Source organism: Tenebrio molitor, chromosome 4 (assembly GCF_963966145.1).
Source record: "Tenebrio molitor chromosome 4, icTenMoli1.1, whole genome shotgun sequence".
In the NCBI taxonomy this organism is placed as follows: domain Eukaryota; kingdom Metazoa; phylum Arthropoda; class Insecta; order Coleoptera; family Tenebrionidae; genus Tenebrio; species Tenebrio molitor.
The window spans coordinates 24,275,750-24,293,479 of NC_091049.1; the positions used below are offsets into that span (position 1 = coordinate 24,275,750).

At 34.3% G+C, this 17,730-nt stretch overlaps 3 protein-coding genes and 1 long non-coding RNA gene across 6 annotated transcripts; 3 read left to right on the top strand and 1 right to left on the bottom strand.

The window, feature by feature from the left end:
• The first annotated feature begins 32 nt into the window (after positions 1 to 32).
• LOC138127816 (uncharacterized) lies at positions 33 to 8,287 on the top strand. Of its 2 annotated transcripts, none has more exons than XM_069043885.1 (7): positions 33 to 102; positions 2,039 to 2,294; positions 3,735 to 4,019; positions 4,076 to 4,396; positions 4,838 to 5,113; positions 7,889 to 8,008; positions 8,135 to 8,287. In XM_069043885.1, the coding sequence occupies exons 1-7, from the start codon at positions 79 to 81 to the stop codon at positions 8,269 to 8,271; spliced, it is 1,419 nt and encodes a 472-aa protein (XP_068899986.1). In that variant the 5' UTR covers positions 33 to 78; the 3' UTR covers positions 8,272 to 8,287. The 2 variants fall into 2 exon arrangements, with proteins under 2 accessions (XP_068899986.1, XP_068899987.1); XM_069043886.1 differs by lacking the exon at positions 33 to 102 and adding an exon at positions 134 to 306.
• On the top strand, positions 5,120 to 6,307 carry LOC138127822 (uncharacterized). Its single transcript, XR_011158437.1, has 2 exons — positions 5,120 to 5,766; positions 5,819 to 6,307. It is a non-coding gene; the product is annotated as an uncharacterized lncRNA (long non-coding RNA).
• Positions 6,147 to 7,767, bottom strand: LOC138127820 (putative nuclease HARBI1). Its single transcript, XM_069043893.1, has 3 exons — positions 7,580 to 7,767; positions 6,728 to 7,433; positions 6,147 to 6,666 (listed from the first exon to the last, which is right to left on the bottom strand). Exons 2-3 carry the CDS (start codon positions 7,419 to 7,421, stop codon positions 6,296 to 6,298), a joined length of 1,065 nt encoding a protein of 354 aa, XP_068899994.1. The 5' UTR covers positions 7,422 to 7,433; positions 7,580 to 7,767; the 3' UTR covers positions 6,147 to 6,295.
• A 1,069-nt stretch (positions 8,288 to 9,356) lies between the features above and the next one.
• Positions 9,357 to 13,163, top strand: LOC138128921 (uncharacterized). Of its 2 annotated transcripts, none has more exons than XR_011158960.1 (5): positions 9,357 to 10,369; positions 11,837 to 12,133; positions 12,189 to 12,275; positions 12,464 to 12,550; positions 12,615 to 13,163. XR_011158960.1 is itself a non-coding variant. In XM_069045145.1 (5 exons), the coding sequence occupies exons 1-5, from the start codon at positions 11,180 to 11,182 to the stop codon at positions 12,704 to 12,706; spliced, it is 702 nt and encodes a 233-aa protein (XP_068901246.1). In that variant the 5' UTR covers positions 11,164 to 11,179; the 3' UTR covers positions 12,707 to 13,163. The 2 variants fall into 2 exon arrangements, 1 of the variants encoding a protein (XP_068901246.1); XM_069045145.1 differs by lacking the exon at positions 9,357 to 10,369 and adding an exon at positions 11,164 to 11,318.
• Positions 13,164 to 17,730: the final 4,567 nt, after the last annotated feature.

Here is a 17,730-nt window from a genome sequence, read left to right on the forward strand (position 1 = left end):
TGTGTAAATAAACTGTATCTTATCAATTTTAGTTTGCCGGTGATCGGTAACGCTGGCGGTGAAAGTTTTTCTTCGAAGATGTTTCTTCATTCACCAAATTACGTAATTATGTAGTTCTAACAAGTTTACAAATAAGATGTATCTATTAATCATAACTATCATTGAACAAGTCAGGAATTTTCTCGGTTAAAACCTGCCACAATTTTATAAAAATAATGTAAACAAATATAACCTGGTTGTCGCGTTGTTTTTCCCGCCAATAATACAAGAGAATTGAATTCCGGTATATTGCTGCAAGTTGCTAACGTAAGTCCTGTTGATGTTAGCTCTGTTCTCGTTCACTTTTATGCAATTTGTACATTTATCGAGTTATTCTCTCTCAGTGGAACAGGATAACAATGTACCCAAGCTGTATCAATGAAATAATTAAAACAAAATTAAAGTATGTCCCCGGATTGGGTTCACAAGAGGAAAAACATTTTTATTTTTGATTTTGCGTAAAAACTTCAGAAGAATGACATTTTTGCTTCATTTAAAACCTCCATTTCCGTTATTAAAATCTCAGTATTGATTTACTACATCCTTAAATTAACATTTTTTGTTAAAATTTGGACTTAATTTTTATGTTATACATTTTATTACAATTGGCCTTGTTTTTTGACAAACGACTTATTTATTACTTTTTTCAAAATGTTGTCTTTAGAACAAAGAATTTATTTAATCCAGTGTTGGACCGGTGTTCGTCACATAATTACAAAACTTAATAAAAAATTTCCCAACACTTATGTATCACCCATGGGTGTTCAAAGTAGCTTAAACTTCGATGTAGGGTTGAATTATGTGGAGAAAATGGCGGAGAGTTAATAGAATACTTTTATATTCAACTATTATCGTTTGATTTTTTCAAAAAAAAAAGTAAAATATTTTATCTGTATTTCCTTTTATTTTAATGTTAAGTGTTCCTCTGTGTTGAAGAAAACTTTTAATAACAGAAATGGGGGTTTCAAATGAAGCAAAAAATGTTATTCTTCTGAAGTTTTTGCGTAAAATCAAAAATATTTTTTTCCTCTTGTGAACTCAATCCGGGTAGAGGAACCGGTAACAAGGAAATTGCACGAATGGAAGGAAATTACCTAAGCTGTTGAAAAGATCAAAAAGTACCCTTTAATAGAAATAATCATAATTTACATGCGAATCATTTTAGGTCGAGAACCAGCATGTTTCCGTTTTGTTGACATTTCCTTGTTCTCTGGGTTATCTCATAATGATGAACCCATAATGAAGGTTTATTCATTCTAACTATGAGATCCAAGGATCTTTAAATTGCTTCACATCGATCTAGATGTCACTGTTATTCTCTTTTGACCGACATTTAAGCATTTAGGTATCCTTTGCGCTGATAATAATTTTCTCATACCCATTGTTTATGATATGAAAGACGCATTCATATGAGATTTACAACGATTCATCGATGTTCCAAAATCATATCATGAATAACATCGAGATTTCTGCTGTTGGCGAAAAAATCGGTCTAACAGTTCTCTGTTGTTCTATGAGTATACTTTTTTTTTTACTTGGCTTTCTCTACCAACAAATCTTGTAACTATTGAACCAAACCATATATGTTGTAGTGTAACTTATAATATCATGTGTCAACATAGTCACCTTAATCATAATTCATAAACAAAAAGCTTTTTTTTAGCTTTGAGTCACCCATTTACCTCCGTCATTATTTCTACATCATATAGAAATAAATCACAAGAAAGAGTTTTTTTAAGTGTTTACCAATCAACACGAGCATTAACACTTAATACGTAAATTAATTTTACCTGTTTTAAATAGATCTTTATTTAGGAGATGTTGCCAAAACCAAAATAGAGTCCTATATAGCTAATAATAAGGCAATGAAATCTTTCTGAAAAATGCTAATCCGTATCTGTACACACTTCAAGATTATCTTTTGTTGGTGCATTCTGCATGCATTTTGCTTGTGCATGTTCTACTCAATCCTTATTTCTGTACATCTACTTTTTTTCAGATTACAATGATAACCTTCCTGTTATTAGTTTTATTCATTCCTATTCCGCTGCTTTCGGAAGACATCACCTTACGAAAGGGCAATGAAGTAATTTGTCTCAGTAACATCGATTCACCGATTTATTTAGATCCACCGTTTGTTGGAAAACACAACAGTTCAACAAATTTTTTACACCTAGCAGGCTGGGATAAGGACAACTGGACTATCAAAAATGAAAGTGAGATCATTGGTCCTGTCATAGACAAGAGATGGGAAGGTAAAGTTTTCTTAGTACCTATATGTATAGTTTGTCCAGCGAGAGATTGGTTGACATGAATATCACTAAATTCTATGTAGAGAAAGTAGTACCTAGTGCACGTAAAATTTGAAATATATCTTTTAAGCAGTAACATTTTTGCCCTGAAATTATGCTCTACAGTTCATCCATTTTCAATATATATCCTGTTCACGTTGGATTGAACATCAGTGGTGCAAATCGCACACATTTGGCATTAACTTTCATATGAGTTGTCATAGTAACAAGTCAGGTCATTTGTACCACTGATGTTCATTCCAACATGAACAGATACTACACTACTAAATCTAGTGATTTTAGTAACTTTTGTGATGTAATAGGATACAACTTTTTTATATTGTAAGTAAATGCAATGTCTCAGATCTCAGATAATAATTAGGTTATGTGTATTTTTAAGAGGTTATTGTATATTTTACTTGAAATATGGTATCTACAGATTAATTTCTATTATACACGGTGTCTCAAAAATGGCGCCCAATCTCTTGAGGGGTTAAACTATTTGAAGAGTTGAGTTCAATTTCGTTGTTAATTTTTTTTTCCTTTGACTATTTTCTAAGTTATACACATTTTAAAATAAGCAAATTTGGCAACATCGGTTGGTATGCACAATCAACTAAACCAATTCTCCTTTGAGGTCAATGTTGCAACTGTTATTTTAGCGTATTTTGGTAGGTCATTACTCTAAAAAGAATTACTTCGGTGTTGTTCCACTACCTAAAGGGGTCTTAGAAAAAGTAACATTGTAAAGTAATTTATAATTCAGCTGTAAAATTTGGTAATAAAGGAGATACATCTCTTTGAAATTACCATATTTAAGAACAAGTTATACAAAATCTGTTGGTCCGATCAAATTTTGTATTGAGATTTACCTTCCCAGACTTCTATTCTTTAAGACCCTTAGGAGATTGGGCGTCATTTTTGGGACACCCTGTATGTATACCTACCGGCATTGAAAGTACTGAAACCAGTAAGTAGGTGTATCTTAATTAACGTAAACAGATTTTAACGTCCTGAGTGGAAGCATAGGTAAAACATTAAAAATGAATAGTGCTCAGCCTCTGCAGATATCTTAAAGAGATTGAAGCTAACATTTTAAATAGGTACATCAATTTAAATTAAAAGTGGACTTACGGCAAAAAGCTCCCCAACTATTCGGTAAACTAGCATGTTCCCCAAATTTTGACCATTTACTTCCCAAATTAAAAAAAAATCACTTTGTTTTGTCTTTAAAGTGAAGCATTTTTTCTTTATAACTCTGCCTGTGGCCTCCATGATATCGCAAGTTAACTGTATGTTTTTCAAATATAATTTGAACAGTAATGTATACCTATTGAAAATGGATGAACTGTACTCTTGAGACTACGCTCAAATGAATACACAAAAAATTGTACCGCATTTCAGGTTTTCAGACTGACAAGAGCAAAGTGGCGAAAATTGTAAACTCTCAGTCATTCTCAATATATTCGTCAGGTGAAATTGAATTACTCCTAACGAATCCAACACACCAGCGTAGTTTTAAATTAAGTACCACTGAGCAACGCTGGACTCATTTCACTCTTGTCATTGTAAAGCACGACGTGCTCGTATTACAAAATGGTAAAGTTGTTTTTCTCAAAGCGATTGGTTTTGAACCAAACGCAATGGCCTTTAAAAGAGCCAAGGAATCGTACTGGAAATTTCACGAATGTAAGTATTTTGACAATATAATTGTCCATGATGCCGTACAACTCTTTTGTATTCAGATCAGTTTAGATGGTCAAATACGAGTACAGCTGCAAACGAAACACCAACTACTCTTGCCATTCCACCCATTACAAAAGAATGTTTAATGGTTTATATATATCTATGTGAAAAATGCAGCTTGGCAATACCAGAATTTAATCTTACATATACGAGTACATTTCGCTCCGAAAACGGTTTAAATTCTTGGCAAACTGACAGGATTGATGTTACACCCAAGGAGGAAACCAAAATCAGCTTGGTGAAAGCGAAGACTGACGGTAATGAACACGGTGATTGGGGAATTTATATTGCCGAGTGTCCAGAGATTATAGACAATAAAGGTAAATTTTAACTACTTCTCTTAGTAGGTTCTACAGTTCGATTCGTTAGTGATGAGCCTGTCACAAAGATGCTTCGTGGACGTGGAAGAGTACAAATTGAGAATAAAGGAAATTGGTATCTATCAGTGGAGCGTACAAGTACTTAACTAGAGTCGCAAACTGCAGCTTGGCTCTGTCTTCACATTTGGTTTTGTGTTTTGTTAAATGTCTGTGGTCAACTGTAAAGACAGCCGTGTGTTGTGTTGACGTGTTTTTCAGTATTTTAAATTGTGTATTAAATTCTCCATCGTAATTTTCGAAGTAAAAACGTCTGGAGGGCTGCAATGTCACGTACATCATTGGACCCACAAATTAGCCACGCCCACAGGCTCATCTCCATTGAATCGCACTATACTTCACTAAACGTCCCTTTGGTTACTATTTAAGTATTTTTTTACGTAGCTGTCTACAGGGAAAACGTTTCGATTGATGCAAACAATTCCACAATACTATGCCGGGATTTAAATCCTCAACGTCGGGATGAAAACAATATAAATAAAGAAAACCAAACTCCGAATGATGGATTTTCTTGTGAACCTGGGAAATTCGGAAACGATTGCATGATCAGTTGTAAAGATATTCTAGGCGTGGATGAGCAATACTGTCAAAAATATAAAATTTGTCATGAATCAAATTGTGAATGTGCCTGGGGCTATGAGGGATCAGAATGTGACTCGGGTGAGTACCTACTAACTTAGGGGGAGATTCACGAAAAGTAATTTGCAAATAGTTATCGATACTGCAACTTGCAAATACTTTACAAGTGCTTACCGACACGATTGCAATCTAATTCACGAAAAAATTGCAAGCTACGGATAAGTTACCGGGTATGGAGTGACGTTGTCATGACAACAGTAAATAATTTGCAAATTTAAATGTCAAACTAAATCGTCAAACGTGCATCACATCACATACAACTGTTTTTGTTAAGTGTTTGTGAATTTCTGCAAATTGTGTTCACAATGGGAAAAGGCGTAAAGGCTGATGGACAAAAAAGAAAAAGAAGCGCCAACTTTACGGCAGCTGAAACAGACATTTTAACGAGGGAAGTGGAGGCGCGCAAACACTTCCTTTTCGACGCACTAAAGGGCCCAAATTTGACTCAAGCACATCGAGATCGTGGCCGAAAAAGTAAATGCAGTGGCCCCTACAATAAGATCAGTCCAAGAGCTTAAGAGCAAGTTTTCCGATATGAAGACTCGCACCAAACGCAAAGCAAACAATTTATTTAGGGAAGCCCAAAAAAACAGGGGGTGGTCAAAATACGGCTGAAAAATTGTCTTCTTCTGAGCAACTGTTATGCTCTTTTATAGGAAAGCAAAGTATTGAAGGTAATTTTGATTTTAAATAATAACGCCCAAATTAAAAATTATTTTTTCTTAGGTATCTCGGGAAGATTCGATATTGGTATACCAAATTATAATGAACAACCAGCAGCAACAAACAGCAGTAGTGATGAACATGAAGTTATTTTACAACCGCCATCACCATTTGGTAAAGAAACCTGCGAGAACCATAGCGTTAACGAAAATCCTGGGCCCTCTTCATCATTTGGTAAAGGAAACTGCGGCAAAGATAAAGTTATTGAAAATACAATTCCTGGACCTTCAAAATTTAAAGCAAGCGATTCGATAACACCAAAACAAAAAACTACATACAAGAAATCCCTTTTGGAAGTTTCACAAAATACTAATTTGCAATTAAATAATATTTTTAAAGAGTTGCAAACATTGAACCAAACGTTGAAAAGAAACATGGAAATTCAGGAAGAACTTCTGAAATTAAAGAAGAAAAAATACGCCTGAATACTTGTACTTTTAATTTTTAACCCATAATTTGTGAAAATATATAAAATAACTTTTAACGAGTAAATCTTGTTTGAATTAAATTATTTCGGGCGTCATTATCGATAACACCTCCTAAATGATGTACATCTTCTTGAGCAATAAGTTCCTGCACATCAGGGTCAACAGCCATAACTTTGCCCTGCTGAAGGCAAATGTTGTGAAGCACACAACATGCAACTGTTATAGTACAAACTTTTTCTGGGCTATAAACAAGAGCACCACCAGTCATCGCTAAGCATCTGAAACGAGATTTTAGTGCCCCATTGCATCGTTCAATTGGATTGCGTGTGGTGATGTGCACGTCATTATAAAGTTGTTCGGCAGGTGTTCTAGGGTTTGCCACAGGTGTCATTAACCAATCTTCTTGTGGATATCCCGAGTCACCTACAAAATTATAACAAAAGTTTATTGTCGATATCGCATTATAAATTACAATTACACCTACCTATCAGCCAACCATCTGCGAAGTTGCCATCTACAAGTGCTGTTCGCAAAGCACTATTTCGCCATATGTAGGAATCGTGATTGCCACCTAATACATTAAATATTGCTAATACATTAAATATTTTTAAATCGGGTCCACAAACTAACTGAACATTAATGCTGTGATGAAAAAATCTGTCAACATATTGTTCCGGATATTCTCTTGGTTTCTGCAGACGTACATGTGTACAATCCATCACGGCTAAGACATTTGGAAAACCCCAATGAAGTCTGCCTCTTTGGCGAATTTCATAAAATTGTTGTTTAATATTAGCCAGGTCTGCCTCATGGGGAAATCTAATAAATTGGTCACTTATTTCTACTAAAGCGTCTACTACGCTGTGAATTATTCTACTTGCTGTAGCTTTGGAAATGTTTACCGTATTTCCTACTAACCACTGAAACCCTCCCGAAGCCAAAAACTGCAATGCTAAATATATTTGTAAATCTACGCTAACGGCTTTTGATCGTCTTGTTCTTCTTGCTAATCTTTCTCCAATTAATCCCTTTATGTACAAAAACGTAGGTCTCGTTACCCTTGTGCTTTTATATAAATTTAAATTGGGCACACTATTAATAGAAAACTCTTCACGTGCTAATTCTTCATCTTCACTGTCAATTTCAAAGTTTAAGACCACAGCTGCGTGTAAAGCCATATCAAATTTTGTCTAAAAAACACTTTGTGTAACGAAAACCTACATTAATAGATAAGCATTCTAACTGTATATATTTTTAAATTACTTAAAATTTGTTTTCACTCTTGTTTCTCTAAACATATAACAATAAAATATATTTGCGGCAATTCAATACTTACCGCAATTTACAATTAGTTACCGACAATTTGCAAGGTGACACAAACTTTGAAGAATCAGGTTTACCGACTTTCAACGGTGTTGATTCGTTGACATGGTAACGCAATGCTAACGCGCTACAATTTGTTCACGAATTACTTTATCTGAATTTGCAAGTTACAAACGCTTATCGAGTTTCGTGAATGACCCCCTTAGTGTTTTTATCGCTGCAGAGAGTGCTACCGAAATGTCTCTTTAATATCATTTTTGACGTCTTTTTACTTTGTTGTTGATTCTGTGGAGATTTTAAATGTAACAAATAATTGTTGTAGAATGTGAAAAAGGACACTGGGGATTGTCGTGCAATAATACTTGTCAAGAGGGATGTGAAAATTGCAACAACATAACAGGGGAATGTACATATAACACCAATAAGGGCACTATTATTGGAAGTAAGTTGCATTTGATTTTTCACTATAAAACTGTTATCTTGTGATTGCTTATCCAGCCATTATTTCTTACATTATTTATCTTTAATTTGTATCTAATTCTAATGGGATTGCTTTTTGTTGTTTCAGTAACATTTGGAGTTATATTGCTACTGATAATTGTATTAATGGTAGTAAAGAGAAAATTTCTTTGGAATCGATATTTGAAGTGGAGATACCATAGCATTCCCAATACGGAGCATATATCTGAAGACACTGAGTTGTAATAAACAATTATCTTCACTTTCACGCTTACTTATTCTTAAAACTGTCACCGGGCGATGTTCGCATCCCGGTCTTGTTTTTCGCATTCTGCTCTCTCATTGGCCGACCAATGAGAGGACTCCGATAAATAGTCGACGCCGGGCAAGACTCGGCCTTTTCTTTTCAAGCCTTTTAGCTTTTACTTGTGCGTTTCTTTTTTTCCTCTCCTCTCCCTCAACCAAAATAAGACTGCAGCTCCGTAAAAGCCAACTGGGCAGAAAGACGATGCTCTTTTTCGAAACGACATGCACCTCCCGAGACGGGACACAACCGGTACATTCTTGAACCGCCGGTGTGGAAGCGACATCGGTCCCCCAACTCGACACCGGCCCCGAAGATGGACCGCTCCAGAGGGCCGGTGGTAACAAAATAAAGAATGTCGAACCACTTTTCATTACTTCTAAGGGAGAGCGAGGTTGTGTAAACGTTTGTGTTTTCAATCAAAAGGATATATAATCGGAATAGGCATGGTAATGATGGGTGCGGCAGGATGCTGAAGGTAGGTACCCCGAGCCTCCGAGAAAACCCTCTCTGACATTCGAACCCGGAATGCAAATGTGCTCTATGACAAATGGTTACAAAATTCGAGATAATGAGTAGTTCTCCACTATTCATTCTAAGATGGCCAAAAAAAATTTTCTGTATCCTGTACTCCTTTCCTCTACACTTGGTTAAGCATAACCCCTTTCTGAGGACTTTAAACTACACAGAGTATCATTACTTTTCCTTGAGCGCCATTTTCAAGCTCTTATGTCTATGGGGAGCGCGTTTCAATTATGCGAATCATAAATTGACATATAAAACTTATCAAGCAACTTTTAGGACTTTAACGAAATTTTGCCAACCGGCAATTGGGTGAAGTATTAGGGGGGTTAGCTCCCCCCTCGTCACTCCTCGTCACTAAACTAAAATTGAATAATTTTCTTTAAAAATTTATTTATAGAGAAAAGACTTTCTTTTCAAAACAATTGGAAAAATTATTCTTGCAAAGCTGACCAAAATTGTTAAAAAAAAATCATTCGTTATTCGTTCCTTGGAGCTATCATTGTCGGGGAGGATATACATACCTAATATTCCAAACTTGACGCAGAAATCCTATGAGGATTCGCGAGGGATTAATTTAACAGGGGAGACAATTCAAATCTTAATAGCATCTCATTTTAAGCAGCAAATTCATTTCACCACTTTTCTACTGATCAAATTTCAATTCACTGACCATAAATTAAGCTTTATTCAGACAAGACTTTCGTCAAACGTTCATCCGATAAATTCACTCATTTATTTATACATTGTGTTAGGACTAAACACCACTAGACATTTTTATTTTCGATTCCCAGGTTTCATAAATTGAATGATTTAAAATCTAATGATTATTTGTGCTAATCATATGCGACCTTAAAAAAAATAGTAACATCATACTCTGACCTGGCGTGACCTAACCGTACATTTGTGTGACATTTCCCATAAACTTTAGGTACTTGTCCATATTATCACTGTTAACGGCAACATCATGTAACATTCAAATAAGTAAGTGTATATTAAATTTAAATTAAAGACGTTCTTTAATGTTGATTGGTTTACTGACATTGATCAAAGCTCTAATGTAGTAACGTCGATGTATGTACATAGGTGAAAGGCATACATAAGGAAAAATGTATACAGCGATTAAATTTTGGCAAAACTGTATACTCGTATTCACTGTTTGAAAAATAATATCTTATCTAAAATGAATATTCACATCAGCGTCACCCTTTGGAGCAAGAAGCTCTGAGACTTCAGTAATATTTATTAACGGCAGTGTGAGGAACATCGACTTTCTAATTATTATATTCGTGCTTCTTGTGTAAACAGTATTCGCAAATGGTGACGTTGTAACACTACATGGCGCATATTATACGTATTGTTTTGGTTCAAGATTCAATTCAACTTTCTCCACCGATTCAAGATTTAGGAAATAAATCAAACATCATTGTGAATGCTATGATATGGAGAGATGATGACTGGATTTAAACGGAACCTTCAAGTTTTATCCACAGTCACGTTACATTCAAAAATGGGAAGGTAATTATTTACCTAACGTATGTTAATCTGCAAAATCTAAGAATTGTTCTACTGCTTTTTAATTTTATCGAAATCTTTATAATGAGTTTGAAATTTTCATTCACTTTCTTCAACTCACACATTTTGTTCCTACGAAACAAAGTAATGTTACCATTACCTATTGTTTCTCTCAATCTGAAATTTACTAACATCAGAATCATTAATTTCATTGCTCCCTTATTTTAACTGGAATTTCCAAAATGTCGAACAAGTAATTTATTACAACGTTTTTCTCCACGAACATTTGTTACCATCCTACCTGGGTTTGTTCCACTAACGCATATATTTTCAAAGTCGATCGAAAATTTTCATTTTAGTGCTAGATCATTATTTGTAAGGATAACACTGTGTCCACAAAGATGTTAGTACTAAGAAATTGTGCGTGTACCAATAAATGGTTGTTAAGGACGTTGCGTTCAAATTTTCCAAAATTAAAAAATCTTAATTTAGCGAACCTATTCGGACCATTACACTATTTATAATAAAACATTCATACATCGTATAAGAATTTTCTTGCAAATGTCACGGACATCTTGCGTATTAAAAATTATTTTGAAACAATTGAGTCTGTTCCTTGCGACTACTTTCTTGTATATTAATTTTCATCTAAACAATTAGATCGTGTACTGATTACTTTATTTAAAATCAGCATTTTCTAGAATTTTTTCTATAACCTAGCATCTAGAAAATTCTAGAATTTTACTGATAGAGACAGGTAGATATAGTACGCATTGATTGGAAAGAAACAGATAGATCAATTACAATATATATATGGCCGAAATGAGATTTGGTGTATATTTTTGTTCCGAAAGTGCTTCCGTGATGAGTTCATTCTTAAAATTGTGTTGTCTGGTCCTTCTTGTTAAGATCTGTGGGGCTAAACCGATCTTAACAGCTACCACACCAACCGGTAATTATTTTAAAAATTATTTTTAAACTAGATAAAATAACCTCACTTATTATTGCTACAAATGGATATTATCATACCTCATTGTAATTTCTTACTGTATCCACCAAACAGGTTCGAACTTGCATTCTTAATTTTCGTTATTACTATTTTTTATTATTATACTTAATTGATACTGATGGTATTTCCCTTGTTTTCAAATCACAACTTTGTGCTGTCTTAGTTGTAATTCCTTGATAGGTTAGATCCCAAACCGACAGATCAATCGAAGTAATTGATAGATTTGTACTTCATTCATTACCCAAATCATTTTCGAGTTTTCCAGATTATTATTTATACTTCAGTCACGGTCTGAATGTCCAAAACGGATAAATGAAACAACTCAAGTTGCAATCTTATGTATTTGTACTGTTGCACAAAACAATGTAGGTTTCTTAAAATTCTTAAACTGATTTAAATTCAGACAATATCCAATTATTATGATTTTTACAAAATAAAAGCTGATTTAACTATATTTTCAGACATTCGATACTGCAGTGGCGGTGTTATAAAGGCTGAAGAAGACAACCTGGACTTTTTGCTTTTCTCGGGTACCACAAGTGAATTAAACTTAATTCTGATACACGATACTACGTCATTTTATGTGTTGGAAACATTAAATGAAGGAGGTCGATCGAATTACTACAGTATCTTGTCAATTGACAAGACGGTCTACGTTAGGAAAAATGGAGTCATTATAAAAAGATACTATAACGTAGTTCTGCAACAAATCACCGCAAAAATTTCATCAGATGATTCATCATGGAAGATATGGAATGGTGAACTAAATTCAAATATATACACAATTGTTTAATTTTTAATATTATTTTCTAGTGTGTGGACATGGTGCTGTAGAACGTTGCAAAATTACTTGCTCCAACTATGGGGATTTTAATAATGAAACGGAGGAAGAGTCTAAAGGTAAGCTTTAAAACTAAGAAATTAAATTAACCTTTGGATATAAATTGATTTTAAACCCATCACTGCTTTGTAAACAATTTGAAACTGTTTGAAATGTACGAGTAGCACACGTCCCCCCTTGCAAACGATTCATTAAGCGCAGAATAACTAAAATTAAATTTAATTAATTATAAAGATAAACTTTTCAGCCTCTAGATATGGTACAGTGGAACCTTGTAAAATGTCTAATTCCAATAGTGAAGAATCGAATTACAAAATAGAAGAAAACATTAAAGGTGAGCTTTCAAAATTTCTACATCAATTCCTGTATTTTTTAATGTCCATTATTTTTTGCTTCAGAAAATCCACCAAATTCATCTGGTGGTAGCCGTCTTCCCTTAAATATCTTAGTACTTACAGTTATAGCTTGTGGAATTAAATTAATGCAATAGACGCCTCGAGTCACTAGACCAAATTTCATTATTAAATGAAACGCTATTGCATTAATCTAGAACTTAATTTAGAAGAAAAAAAAACTAAAACAAACAGTAAAAAACGAATACAAAATAATATATTGTAAAAAAAAAGACTTATTCAATATGCTTTTAATTGTATTGTATTGTAGTCGTATTCTGTGATTTATCTATTAACATGTAATATATTTTATTCGGAATCGTATTGTAATATGCACATTCCTAACCTTATAAGAGGGCGGAAAGTTAACCATTCCTGCTTATCTTTACTTCCCTCTCTTGGTCAGTAATAGGTCGCTTTCCGCCCTATTATAAGGTTTTTCCAGTGGCGTACTTACTGAAAGTCGAAAAACAGTAGAAATGAAACCGCATCAAATTAATTGTTTATTTGCTAAAAATGTAATGATTTCGAATAAAGTAGTGTACAAACCTGAAATCTGAAAGTAGGTATTTCATCATCCAAGACAAATAATTGAGTATGGATCTTAGCTCCCCTGTTTCGTCCCAGGCTTCCTTAAATTTGTTGTTTTCTACTTTGCGTTCGTACTGATGCTATTACGATACTGTTTTGCGTATCGTAATAGGAAAAGGCGTGATATAATAATAATACTAAAAATAGTGAAATTTAATTTTTTAATTTTGACGGATACTGTGGTGTCGCGGCAGACCGCAGACGTGACCTTGGGTGGAATCCTTCAACTTTAACGGTTTTAAATTTTAAATTATTTTTTTTTCATTGAAAAAGTGGCAAAGTAGAAAAAATACTGTAGGTATGACATCTCGTTTATAAGACATTTTATCGCACTTACTCCTTTAGGGCACTCCTCGCAAGCTCGTCGTGGCCTAAAACCGTGCGTGCGATAAAATGCTTCTTATAAGACTCGTATCATAATATACCATTTCTCTACAAAATTTCCTAATTTAATGATATTAACAAACAAATTAAACCATATCAATAATTATTATGAAAATTAAATTTTACTAACACTACAGGATACCAAAATTATTAAGTTGTGGAGCAGCCTTCTTTCAAATGGGTTGCGTAATATTCAAAAACCATCACAATTTGGTTAATATCGAATAATTTTAGATATTCATCAAATGTGCATCCGAGTTCTTCTAGTCAAAAATAATATGGTCGAAGCCCTCGTGAAAGTGATCCAGCATTATTTAGCATTTAGGTTGCAATGGTCAAAAGGGATGACTAAGTATGCTGCCACCAACAAGTCTGTACTTCTGTTGTGATTTGCACAAAACAACACAAACCATTCTTCTTCATTCTGCTAATTTTATTTATCTTACTGTTCACATCTGTTGGTCCGACGTGATCTACCTCATTCATCCAAATTTTTAGAAAGATTCTAGAGTAACACTTTTTTTTCGTTCATTCATTCAGTCATCAAGAAGGTGTCCTTGTATACCTACGAGTACAATATTTCTAGACGTGACACCCACGAAAGCTTTTGGAAATACATAAATCAAGAAGCTCATAAGATCATCGTAGCCGGTTTTCTTATGGTCTGGTCCAGTCTAAATAAAAAATAGAAAATTCTCTAAGAAGGCGGACGCCATCAGACTAACTGATGGGCTCCCTCAGAGTTCTTGGCTTGAGTATAGTCCGACAGAAACTCTAGTGGAATTCGGCTTTGGTTGTAAATTTAACAACAACAACCGAAGAATAAGATTTTATTATCACGTAATAACCGTTGTCATAAATACAACTACCACTACCTGTAACATCCCTGCCTGAAGCTAACATTGCGAACCCCAAACTGACAACCCTCATTAGCATTTATCAGTAGGATTATTGCTGCAGCATAAAATTCTATTTTTCAAGTGACAAACGTAAATTTACAACCAAAGTCGAATTCCACTAGAGTTTCTGTAGGACTATACTTTGTGTTCGTACCCTCCATGGGAGATGTTACGAAAGTAAACAGGTCTGTGACCACACAGATAATTTCATCATCCTCGTTCAATTGAAGAAACCCAGAACGATCATCACCATACTCCAGGGGGCCGTAGATCAGATCGCGAAATGGTGCAAATAATTGAGAATAAATGAAAACTGTTATACAGGTGTCCCAAAAATGGCGTACTAACTACTTACTACCGTATCCAGGATGTTTAAATGTACACGAAAAAAATATGGAAAAAATTTTTCAGACAAAAAAATAAATTATTATTATTTTTATTATTAACGGTAATACAATGTAAACAAAGATGTACTCGTACATCATTACCTTGCAATGTTACCGTAGTGGATTTAAAATATTTTTTTCGATTTCCAAAGCTTCTAAATTCACTATTGTGCAGGATTAGATATTGGTAGTGAGTAATCTTGTACTTTGTGATAATATGTACGATTAGAGGTAGCTGTCATGACAATTTAATACATATATTTCAAAATAATTTTCCTGTTAAGTGCCACTTTCAAGGACCGCCAAATCAGCAATTAAGTCCAATAGAATTTTTTAAACATTTTTCTGAAGTTTACGGTAGTCTGTTCTACACCGTAGTGCACCGTTAGTACGCCATTTTTGGGACAGCCTGTATTCTATGAATTAAATTTATTATTAATGAGTGATTGTTGATGGTTGAACGAGAAAAACTCTCGGTGACAAAAACTTAAGATGAATAATATCCCCAAAAAGCACCCGTACACTAGCGCTCTGCGGGGATCACTCAAATTACACTTTTGAACAGGCCGATTATAATACAGCAGGTCGTGGGAAATTGTAATAGTAGGTATTACAGAAATTACAGAAGGAAAAATTTATTCTAATTGTCAAAATTTAAATGCCTAGCTGTTTCTAGCGAATACAAATTGATATCACAGAATGAATTTGCATTATTGTGATTGAAGTTCTTAGTGCTTATTCACAATGGACATAAGACATAAGAAATACATATGAGATACCTAAAAATAATTTGTAAATTTGGGCAATTGGAAAATAATTTATGTGTCCATATAACTCGAATATGATTCTTCATGCCTTTTTGTACATAACAATAATGTTCACTGAGGTCACTTCTCATAAATTACGTAAAAATTAATAGTATACACACTGCATGTATCATGAATTTCTTATACCTTATGTCAAGCTTATGTCCATTGTGAATAAGCACTTATTGTATTTATATAATTTTGATAATCAATGACGAATTAACGGTTGACATTTATTCGAGTTTCAAACCCTTCCTATGTTTAGCTGTTTCTCGCGAACACAAATTAATATTACAAAATGATTTGCACCGATTATGATTAAAGTTCTTATTGTATTTTCCGTTGACCGCTTGTTAATTTCAATATTAATGAATTATTTTCTCTAAAATATAGTGTATTAATGGACCTCATTAATACACTATTTTTCATTAATCAACGATTTTTGCGATTTTGACGTTTTGATGTATAAACAACCTCGAACATGCATTGTTTGCACTTACCAACACTGCAGCAGATAGTGCAGCAGGGTTTTCTATATTTTATAGCTCCATAACTGCACAATTACGAATTCACTTTTTCAAAAGTCAACCTTTTTGGTTATAATTCGCATGTCATATTTTTCAAAAGTAACTAGGTTTTCTTAGCAACCGTGATTTTTACGTGAAATTGAATGTGAATGGAGTTGACGTCTTCTGACACTCTTTGTGGAAAAGTGAATAGAAAGTGTTGAAAAATTTAATAATGGCCTACCCTGAGGACAAAAAAGGATAAAGGTATTTTATAAGGTCTCATCTTTATCGAAAAAGATGAAATTGGTTTTGATTTGACTTTAATTTGAAATTTTGTCACAAAAAAAAAGTTTGCGGTCAACGAAAAATTTTTGTAATCAACTCGTGTGTTAATGGGCGATTAATAATCTCAACTATTAAAGGCACTCACTTGCTACACTCGTTCGTCCTTTAAACAGTTTTGATTATTAATCGCCTTCATTAACAAACTAGTTTATTAAATAACTATTATGTTATTTTTGATAATCAATGACGAATTAACGGTTGACATTTATTCTAGTTGTAAACCTTCCATAGTTATTACAGTTTCCATTCATTCACGATCCAACTGATCCAAGTGCCTCTGGTGGCCATTTCACATCGAATGCTCAAATTTTTGAAAACGGTCCGTTTTCAAAAATTTTAAAAAAATTAACTTTTTTGTTCGACACTGTCAGAATTTGAAAATTTTCTCCTATGTGAACGGATTTTGATAAATGTCACAACTTGTCAAAACGAAACGTAAAGCTAATTTTAAAGATTTTAAGCGATTTGGAGCCTTTAAGGGGCTTGTCGAACAAAAAAACGTTGTATTCAACGCGTTCGTGTGTCAATTGGGCTTTTTTTGCACTCGTGGGTCTTTAAAATGCTTGTTTCACTCGCGTTTTAAACTGGCCCACTCGTGTCAAAAAACCCCAATTTACACAAGAACTCGTCAAAAAACTACTATTTTGTATCTTCATTGCCGTACACATTTTACTAAGGTGATTTTGGCTAATACTCTTTAGAACAACGCATATTATTACATGTTAAAAGGAACGCCTCAACTTAGAACACACGTCTGTATATTGTTATCCGTGGGCTGTTTGGGTGGTCCAAAACCACCCCCGCTCGTTCTTCGACGCCGGCCGGAAACGGCACGGCCACTGGCCACTTCTTTACCTGCTCTAAGAGGAGAAGGTTGTTTTTTTTTCGTGCTCCTCTCCTTCTGCACAAAGCGCCTGACGGTCCGGTTAACCGGCTGGATTGCGAAACGGCTATCTTCTTCGACGGGGTGCATTTGCTACCCCGGCGTTAAAACGGCATCGGTCAACAAATCTCGACACCGGCCCCGAAGATGGACTCGACAGTTCGACCGCTCCAGAGGGCCGGGGGTAACAATATCAATTATTTCATTCGTATGTGTTATTTGTTTTACAATACGTTTTCGAAAATGGCTCATTTAACAGAAATACAACGTATAGATACATATGTATTTTAATTTTGATTGGGTGCGGGGATCAAACTAA

Coding starts and splice junctions, on each gene's coding strand:
- LOC138127816 (XM_069043885.1), top strand. CDS start 79: ATGTTTCTTCATTCACCAAATTAC. Junction 4,397..4,837: donor AGAGATTATAGACAATAAAG/GTAAATTTTAAC, acceptor TTTTTTACGTAG/CTGTCTACAGGGAAAACGTT. Junction 5,114..7,888: donor GGGATCAGAATGTGACTCGG/GTGAGTACCTAC, acceptor TAATTGTTGTAG/AATGTGAAAAAGGACACTGG.
- LOC138127820 (XM_069043893.1), bottom strand. CDS start 7,421: ATGGCTTTACACGCAGCTGTGGTCTTAAACTTTGAAATTGACAGTGAA. Junction 6,667..6,727: donor CGCAGATGGTTGGCTGATAG/GTAGGTGTAATT, acceptor ATAATTTTGTAG/GTGACTCGGGATATCCACAA.
- LOC138128921 (XM_069045145.1), top strand. CDS start 11,180: ATGGCCGAAATGAGATTTGGTGTATATTTTTGTTCCGAAAGTGCTTCC. Junction 12,276..12,463: donor AACGGAGGAAGAGTCTAAAG/GTAAGCTTTAAA, acceptor TAAACTTTTCAG/CCTCTAGATATGGTACAGTG. Junction 12,551..12,614: donor AATAGAAGAAAACATTAAAG/GTGAGCTTTCAA, acceptor TTTTTGCTTCAG/AAAATCCACCAAATTCATCT.